This window comes from Onychomys torridus, chromosome 1 (genome assembly GCF_903995425.1).
Source record: "Onychomys torridus chromosome 1, mOncTor1.1, whole genome shotgun sequence".
Taxonomy (NCBI): domain Eukaryota; kingdom Metazoa; phylum Chordata; class Mammalia; order Rodentia; family Cricetidae; genus Onychomys; species Onychomys torridus.
Genome location: NC_050443.1, coordinates 78,652,546 through 78,662,504, shown reverse-complemented (window position 1 = coordinate 78,662,504; position 9,959 = coordinate 78,652,546). Strand labels below are relative to the sequence as shown.

General features: G+C 46.7%; 1 protein-coding gene across 1 annotated transcript; it reads right to left on the bottom strand.

The window, feature by feature from the left end:
• Positions 1-503: 503 nt before the first annotated feature.
• Positions 504-686, bottom strand: LOC118582076 (ATP synthase subunit ATP5MPL, mitochondrial-like). Its single transcript, XM_036184578.1, has one exon. The coding sequence runs from the start codon at positions 684-686 to the stop codon at positions 504-506; it is 183 nt and encodes a 60-aa protein (XP_036040471.1).
• Positions 687-9,959: the final 9,273 nt, after the last annotated feature.

The following is a 9,959-nucleotide window of genomic DNA, read 5'->3' as shown; positions in this document are numbered from 1 at the left end:
CACCGAGCTTATTTTATGCTCTTATTTCAGCATTTCACAATTTAATGTTTTGTTTCCCCTTATCTTCTTATTGACCCTCATAAAAATTTACATAAGCCCTTAAAATAATTAACATCTTCTTTCCCAAAATATGAAAACAAGATCAGAGAAGCAAGATGCTAGGCCGAGACAAAACTGTTCAACAAACAATTATAGACTATTGGAATCGGTTTGTATCTAGACACCAATGACCAAGCTTTATGCAGCCCACACTGCTGCTCGTTCCTCAGGTTTCCTACAGAAGGTGGCTCAGAGGTTCTGATGGAGCCTGCTGCACTACAGAGGACGTATTCAGGGGAAGCAGAGAGGATATCCATAGGGAGTGGTGCTGCTCACATACATTTATTAACGCCACACTGTAAATGGTACTTAGGTAAGTGCACAGCGATGTCCCATGTTCCCATCTAACACAGCTTGCTTAAGTTTAGCCCACAGGATTCATTGTGAGTGGACTCCGGGAGCGGTTAATGATGGCCTTGGGCAGGTGCAGGACTGGAGCCTTGCAAAGCTCTCCTTCTTTTATCAGCAGTACAGATTTTATCAACGATGAAGGTCATTAACTCCATTCCTACCCAAATTTCCTGGTAAACCTGGGTATAGTAGGGTTTCATGGGGACCCAAGCATTCTTAATCAGGCTTTGATGCATCTCAGCAAGAGCAAGGTCACAGGCCACAACAGAATCCACTAGGAAAGGTCACTGAGCACACAGGTGCTGCCCCTGCCTTAAATCTTAACTAACTCATTTTTGAGGACAGAAGTGGGGATAGCAGGTGGTATCTTAAATATGGCTCATTGAAAACCAAACCTGGGACTCTAAGCTGAGCGTGCCGAGACACACACACACCTCCACCCCTAGCTCTTAAGGAAAGCCCGCCTGAACACTGGCTTCCTGTGAGGCTAGCAGAGACTGGTCTCTAACCCACCCAACTGCCAGCAGGGGGCCTGGCACAGAGCTACTGCTCACTCCTTCAGTGAATTTCCTGGTGTTTGGTTTTGTTTGCTTTTGTTGAGACAGTTTCTCACTGTGTGGCTAGCCTGGAACTCTCTATGCAGACCAGGGTGGCCTCAAACTCAGAGCTATGCCTACCTTTGCCTCTCAAGAGCTGGGGTTAAAGAGAAGCACTACCTATGACTCCCAGCTTGTGTGTGTACACTCAGGCGTGCTACTGGGCACTACGCCTAGGCCCTCGTGCATGCTGTGGTTGCAGGCTTCTTTGAAGTGACAGAGCCTATTTCTCTGGGGGCCTTAGCTATCGTGGAAAATGGAAAACTAGAGTCCTTGAAACTCATCCTTCTGAGCCCATTGCATCTGGGTTTATTGTCTCATCATCTTAAAGAATGGCCAGGAAGGATAGCAGAGTGAGGGCGAGTTTTAATGACGGTGGGAAGCGGCTCCCTGTAAGGGGACTCAAGAGCAAATTGCTAGCCAAGCCTCCTTGCCTGTGTCCTTTCTGCCCAGGGCATGAGCCTGATGGGCTCTGGACCCTATATAAACTGGGAATTGAGGTGAGAGGTTTCTGTCTGGTAGACTGAGTGGCTGTAGGGACTTTGGTTGGTCGGGAGATAAAGTAGGAAGGGCAAGCCCCCCCCCACAAAAGATAATTTCACTGGGGTTGAGGGTGGGACCAGGAAGTGAGGAGAGCAAGGGCCTGTGGTCAGTGGCCTTCAGAGCAAAGCTGGTAGGCATCTTAAGAGTCATGGCCCTTTAAAATTTACAGATCCTGGGGCTGGAGAGATCAGTGGCTAAGAACACATCTTATTCTTGCAGAGGACCCATGTTTGGTGCCCAGAACGGATGTTGGTTGGCTCACAACTGCTTGTAACTCCAGCTCCAGGGTATCCGATGTTTTGGCTTCCTCAGGCACCTGCACTTAAGTGCACACACATACACACAATTAAAAATAATAATAATAGGCGGGTGGTGGTGGCACATGCCTTTAGTCCCAGCACTCGGGAGGCAGAGGCAGGTGGATCTCTGTGAGGCCAGGCTGGTCTACAGAGTGAGTTCCAGGACAGGCTCCAAAGCTACACAGAAAACCCTGTCTCAAAATTAATTAATTAATTAATTAAAATAATAATAATAACAAAACAGGGCTGGAACGATGGCTCAGTGGTTAAGATCACAAACATACATTCAGACAAAACACAAATGAAAAAATGAATAAATATAATTGAAAAAATCTGCAGTGGTGGTGCATGCCTTTAATCCCAGCACTCGGGAGGCAGAGCCAGGCAGATTTCTGTGAGTTCGAGGCCAGCCTAGGCTACCAAGTGAGTTCCAGGAAAGGCACAAAGCTACACAGAGAAACCCTGTCTCAAAAAAACAAAACACAAAAAACAAAAAAACCCAAAAAATCTAATAATAATAAAAAATAAAAACCTAAGACACACAGCCTCTGAGTTAAATTTCCAGCTTTGAGTCGGCCCTTGCATTCACTGTCTGTGAAGGATTCCCGGGAGCCGGTTCTGCCACATTGTAGATGTTCCTTCCTCTGAGATAAGCTGCTGCCTTCTGCCTGCAGAGCTCTCACTCTGCTGGACCTCTCTCCTGCTCGGCTATCTGAAAAGAAGCTGCCTTCCTCCTCGGCTCTGGCACTAGGCTGGTGCTCTGCTACAACCCCAGTCCTTGACGACTGACTGACTGAATGACTGACTGACAGAGACCCATTCTCAATTAACCCAGGCTGACCTCTAACTCTCTAGGTGAGGATGACCTTGAACTCCTGCCTCCATCTTCTGAGTGTGGCCATTACAGTCCTGTGCCATCTAGCTTAATTTTGTTTGTTTTTCTGTGATACTGAAGGTCAACCCCAGGGCCTCTGCATGCTATTACATCCTACCAACTAAGCTATAAACCCCACCCCTTCTTTTTGTCTTTTATTTTAAGCCAGGGCCCATGTAAGTATCCCAGATTGACCTCTTTGCTCTGTAGCCCCCTGTGGGTCTTGAACTTCCAATCTTCTTGACTGAACCTCCTGAGGGTCTGGAGTGGCAGACATGTGCCACCAGGGACAGCATGAGTTCCTTTCTGAAAACCCCCACTTTCTCTGTCTATGCATTTGGTGATTGTGTATATTTTTTGTTTTTTAAGAGAAGAAACTGAGAGCTGGAGAGATGCTCAGGAGCTAAAAGCATGTGCTGCTCTTGCAGGGGACCTCAGTTCAGTTCCCAGCACCATTTTGGGTAGCTTACAACCACCTGTCACTCCAGCTCCTGAGGATCTGACACCTCTGGCCTCTGCAGGCACCTGTCCTCATGGGCACACACACCCCCCCAACACACACATATACATGATAAAAAATAATTAAAGTTTTTAAGAAAAGACGAGACCATAGTCAGGGGAAGGCACATAGAGGTGAAATGTATCAGGTGCCTATCAGGCGTTTTGTTAACTGTCTTCCTGAGAAAGTAAGGGGACTGGAGGGGGAGAACAGTCAGAACAACTGGACACTCCAGATTTGGGGTTCTGAAGGCGATGGTGGGAGCATCTGCTGTCTTGAAGGCTCTCCGTGAATCTGAGCCTTTCAGGAAGGAGACTGAGCTGGTGGCACTGTGAGGGACCCAGCCCCATCTCCAGTTGTCTCATTTCTGTATCTGTTCTGGAGCACCTATTCTGTCCAAGGCTTATTTGAAGTGCTAAGAACACAGCAAAAGCCGAAGTTTAAAAGTCCCCTGTGTCAGCGAGGCGGTGGTGGTGCACGCCGCCTTTAATCCCAGCACGTGGGAGGCAGAGGCAGGCAGATCTCTGTGAGTTCAAGGCCAGCCTGGTCTACAGAGTTTTAATGCAGCTACATAGAGAAACCCTGTCTCAAAAAACAAAAACAAAAAAGTCCTGGGGGCTGGAGAGACAGTTCAGTGGTTAAGAGCACTGGCTGTTCTTCCAGAGGTCTCGAGTTTGACTCCCACTCACACGGTGGCTCACATCTACTTATAATAGGATCTGATGCCCTCTTCTGACAGGTATATGTGTAGAGCACTCATACACACACACACACACACACACACACACACACACACACAAGCACACACACAAAGTCCTCTATTTCATGACTAACAAGATGGTTCAGCACCCACATTGTGCAGCTCCAGTGGGCCCCGTTAGACCTCAAACTGAGGACAAATGGCTAACTGAGATGCCTAGTAACACAGAGAGTCATCCCAGGTAGTGTGCCCCTCCCCCTCCCCTAGCAGGCCAGCGAGAAGGGCTGGGCTGCCCTTCCCCCAGATGCTCTTCCCTGTGTAGTCTCAGCCATCTTGGTTGCCATTCCTTTTACCCTTTGGCCTCTGGCCTCTTGACCCCTGCATCTCCCGTCTCCTCACATGGCCCGGTTCAGTCAGCCAGGCGTGTTCAGTCTGGACTGTCTCGGACACCTCTGCCTGTGCTCTCCTTTCCATCTATAATAAAACCCTCAGCCCCTTAGGAGCAGTCATGTCCTCCATTTACTTCATTCATCTGGTGCCAAAATGTGGGAATGAACCAGGGACCCAACACCCTCCTCTGGCCCCCAGGAGCACCTGAACACACATAGCACACAGACCCACACAAATATAAATCTATTTTAAAATCCTTTCTCTCTTGGACTGGGAATGTAGTATGGGGCCTAAAGTTGGGTTTTAAGTTTAAACTTAAGAGGTCTACAAAAGGGAAATGCCTCAAACCTGTATGACCTACTTGCCCAAGGATAGATGACTTCCTGGAAGGCTGGGGGCTGTTGTTCATGTATGACAACAAGCCACGTGTTTTCACTTCAGTAAACAAGGCTGGTTGCCCCAACTGCACAGGATGTGCTTGATCACACATAAGCGGGAGGTACGTAGGCAGGAAGTACATCAGGGTGTATGCTTGCCCTCGAGTGGGCAAAGGCAGGAAGTATAGGTTATGGGTTTTGCCTTTATAAGTGCCTGACTAACCTAATTCAGTGCATTCTCTGGGAATCCCAGGTATGAGCCTGTCCAGTGTCCATCGTCCCAGCCAGTATTAAATATAGCTTGCTTTAATTAGACAGTCATGGATTTGATCTTCCTTAAAATTTTCCATTTTAACAGTAGCTCAGTTGTTAGAATACTTGCCTAGTATGCATGGAGCCCTAGATTCAGTCCTCAGCTTCCACATAAACCAGGCAAGGTAGCTTCATGCCTGTAAGGATTAGCAGTTCAAAAACTAGAGGCTGAACTGGAGACATGGTGGTCGTGACAGGTGAGAGTAAGGGTAGTGGCATGCTGTGCAGCAACCTGGAGCTTATGCAGATGTAGACTCAGCCCCAGAACCTACTGCCTGTCCATGGGATTGTCCTGGCTCTGGGCAACAATGGAGACCCGAGATGAGGAAAGCTTCATTTTCTGGATTGGACCTCCTGGAAGGTCCACTGTGGTCCATGAGGCCACCAGAGGCCATGTTGGTGCCTGTGGTCCAAGCTGCTGCCCCAGACATGAAGAAGCCTGAGATTCCTGTGGATATTGGTTGTCTGGACCACTGACTGACACCTTGGTGATCTCCTTGGGATTTGCTGCCTGGAGGTGGGATGGAAACATCTGGATGTGAATGACGTGTTTAGCCTCTGGAGGCCATGTTGAGGCCATGATCTGTACAGCCACTGAAGGCCATGAAGAGGTTCCTGGCCTGGGCTACTGCCTAAAGCTTCTGATGTCCATGGGCCATACTGACGACCTGGCCCCATCTGGTGGTGGCATGGGCCAGGGAGAGCTGGCCCTACCCCTCACCAGGCACCGCACAGCTCTCCACAACTGATGGCTTCTGGCTGGAGTGGAGGTGGGGAAAGACACACCTTCCCTTGGGAGGCTGGCCATTAGGAGTTTGACCATGCTCCAGTTAGTAAGTATATGGACAACTCGAAATGTGTGTGTGTGTGTGTGTGTGTGTGTGTGTGTGTGTGTGTGTGTGTTGGCAGAGTGAGGGATGGACATGGTAGGTCTGGGTGCATGATATAAGATTTCTAAAAAATCAATAAAAGAAAAATAGTTCAAGGTCATCCTCAGATATTTATCAAGTTCTAGGCCAGCCTTGGTTATATGTGACCTTGTCTTTTAAAGTCATATTTATTTTATGTGTATGAGTGTTCTGCCTGCATGCAAGTGTGTGTACCATGGGTATGCCCGTTGTCCACAGAGGCCAGAAGAGGGTGTTAGACCCTTAGGGAATGAAATTACAAATGACTGAAGTCATCATGTAGGTGTTCAAATTTAAGTCCAAGTCCTCTGGAAGATCAACTAGTATTCTTTTTTGTTGTTGTTTGTTTTGTTTTGTTTTTCAAGATGGGATTTCTCTGTGTAAACAGTCCTAGCTGTCCTGGAACTTGCTTTGTAGACCAGGCTGGCCTCAAACTCACTGAGATCCTCCATCTGCTTCTGCCTCCAAGTGCTGGAATTAAAAGCATGCACCATCACCGTCCGTCTGGCTACAAGTGCTCTTAACTGCTGAGCTATCTCTCCAATCCAGTGACCTTTCTTAAAACAAACAAACCCCTTTTTCTTCCATAGAGCTAGTCAGGAAACAAGCATAAAATTAATAAGATAAAATTGAATCCGCGCCGGGCAGCGGCGCACACCTTTAATCCCAGCACTCTGAAGACAGAGCCAGGTGGATCTCCTTGAGTTCAAGGCCAGCCTGGGCTACAGAGTGAGTTCCAGGAAAGTCACAAGGCTACACAGAGAAACCCTGTCTCAGAAAAAGAAAAAAAAAAAAAAAATTGAATCCGCTTCCTCCTTGAGCCAGCCATCCCATTTCTGAGACTTCAGCCTAGAGTTTCATCAGTATGGTGTGATAATTCTGAGCGAAGTGTCCCCAGGGCACAGTCTGCCCTGGAGTGTAGCTAGAGTCACAGAATTCCCCCCTCCCAACCCTCCTCTCCCCCTCTCCCACCCCAAATCCTTGTGAATGTGTCAAGGTGAGGCAATGTCAGGCAGGACTTTTCTTATTGTTTTGTGTTATTTGAGACAGGGTCTCATGTAGCCCAGATTGTCCTCAATTTGTAGCTAATGATGACCTTGAACTCCAGACCCTCTGTCGTTACTTTCTAAAGCCCACATTTCAGGGCTTTACCACTACTCCTGACACAAGGTAGGACTTTTTTTGTTTGTTTGTTTTGTTTTGTTTTGTTTTTGGAGACAGGGTTTCTCTGTGTAGTTTTGGAGTCTGTCCTGGAATTCACTTTGTAGACCAGGCTGGCCTGGAACTCACAGAGATCCGCCTGCCTCTGCCTCTTGAGTGCTGGGATCAAAGATGTGCTCCACCACTGCCTGGCTACAAGTTAGGAAATTAATGAAAGAAAAACATGGGAAGTTTTGTGTACTTTCTCAACACAACCATGAGTGAAAGTCCCTGGATAGAAACCAAACCTGACAAAGAACCTTCTAGAAGGCTGATTAACTGATTAGGACCTCAGTGATTGTGGAGAGGTTGAAATGTTGCTGGTCTAGAGCCTAATTATACTTTACTTTGGCCTGTCTTTAGTCCTTTTAATAGCCATTCTCTGCTCACCTCCACGTCAAACCCAACGTCCTTGTGGCTATCACAGGAAACCTTTAGGAATGTATTAACTCAGCAGGCCATTAGCTTCCTCTGACCAACCGGCAGAGAATGTCATCACACAGCATCCGTGGCCTACAGCAGAGGCTGCATGTGTTGCTGCAACGGCTTACCTGACATCTCCACCCACGTATTTGAACCGACGTCTGGATTTAAGATTTTCTTTGTTCTGTTACTATGAAGTTTCATGAAACTGTTACTGTGTTAGAACACTGAATCTGAGGGAACCTGAATCTGTGTTCCTGAGCTATGCCCATTCCTATCTGGGTCCAAAAAGAAAAAAGATTTCTTTCCTCCTTGGAGGTGAGAGATGTGTTTTTGCCTCAATACTGCATGGGGGTGCTATACATTTAAAAAGCATTACTGACGCGGCTGGTCAGCAGGGAAAGGCACTTGTTACAAATGACCTGAGTTCAATCCCCATGACCCATGTTGTGCAAGAAGAGAGCTGACTCCAAAGGTTGCCTCAGACCTCCACCTGTGTGCACATGCACATGCACATGCACATACAATACATAAATCAGTGTAATAAAATAATTAAAAATATATATTATTCTCAGGCATAGTAATGTATACCTTCAGTCTTAACATGTGGGAAGCAGAGGCAGGCAGATTCTTATGATTTTGAGGCCAGTGTGGTTTATATAGCATGTTCCAGACCACAGGGGCTATACAATAATCCTGTCTTAAAATGTGTGTGTTGAGTGTGTGTGTGTGTGTGTGTGTGTGTGTGTGTGTGTGTGTGTGTGTATGGTATGTGTGTGGTGTATATACATGTGTGTTGTGAGGTGTGTGTTATATGTGTGTTGTGGTATGTGTTCTGTGTATTGAATGTGTGTGTGTGTGCATGTGCGTTACTGGGGATATAGCTTAATTCAGAGCATTTGCCTAACATGTGCGTGAGGCCTGGAGTTCAATCTGCACCAGAAGAAGAAGAAACAGTCAGTCCAGGATAAGAGCTGGTGCAGGCCTGTTCCTTTAACCAACACTTAGGAGGAAAAGGCAGGAAGATCAGGGATTTAAGGTCATCCTCAGATACACCGCTAGTTCCAGACCTTCCTGGACTAGAGGAGACCTTATTCCAAGCAAACAAACAAACCCACTAGAGCCAGGCATGGTGGCATATACCTGGACTCCTGAAACACAGGAGGTTAAGGACAAAGGAGCTTGATTTTGTGATGCCTATGATACACAGTGATGTCAAGGTGGCTACCTTTTCCTCTCTTGTTTCCCTACCTTTCTTCTCCCATAGTTCCTGAGAACCTGCTTGTAAGTATGTCTAAATTTCCAAATCTTTAAATATATAAGCAATAAATACATATATATGTATCCTGTAATTAATAAGCGTGTGTTTAAAAAATTAGAAGGCCTGGAAATGAGAGACCAAAGCCAATGCTCCAGCACCTCTGCATCCTGATGTCCCCTCTGTGCCGAGGTCACTGCTGCTGCTGGATGATGCTAAGCACAGGAGGGGCATGGCTCTACCTTTAGCTTTGAGCTGGTACAGTAAGACAGGATTACCCTCTATAGACAGCAAGCTTGTTTCCCTAGATATTTCCAAATGGTCTTATCATCAGCTGGACCACTTTTCTCTACAAAGCCAATATAGAAAGGACATTGTGAGGATTTGACACCTACTGTGGGATGTCGTTCTGTATGCTGTGAATATGTGCTGCTCTAATTGGTTGATAAACAAAATGCTGACTAGCCAGTAGCCAGGCAGGAAGTATAGGCAGGGTGAGCAGATCAGGAAAATTCTAGGAAGATGAAGGGCTGAGCCAGGAGTCACCAGCCAGACACAGAGGAAGTATGATGACAAGGCAGAACTGAGAAAAGGTACCAGTCATATGGCTAAACACAGATAAGAATTATGGGTTAATTTAAGTGTAAGAGTTAGTCAATAATAAGCCTGAGCTAGTGCCCAAGCAGTTATAATTAATATAAGCTTCTGAGTGATTATTTAATAAGCGGGCCATGGAACTGCAGGGGCCTAGCGGGACCAGAGAAAACGTCCAGCTACAGACACCAGCTAGAGGATGACCTTGAACTCCTGAACTTCAGAGCTGGGATTATAAGCATGTACCATTGGCCTTGCTTGCATATATAACTTCTTACATGTGGGGATATATTTGTAAGTTAATCACCTAGAAGTAAAACTTCTGGTTCACACCAGTGGTGGTGGCGCACCCCTTTAATCCCAGCAATCAGGAGGCAGAGGCAGGTGGAACTCTGAGTCTGAGGCCAGCCTGGTCTACAGATCAAGTTCCAGGACAGGTAGGGCTACACACAGAAACCCCATCTCAGAAAACAACAACAATAACAACAAAAAACCACCCAAAACAATAACAAAAAACATCTGCTTCAAAGAGCAAA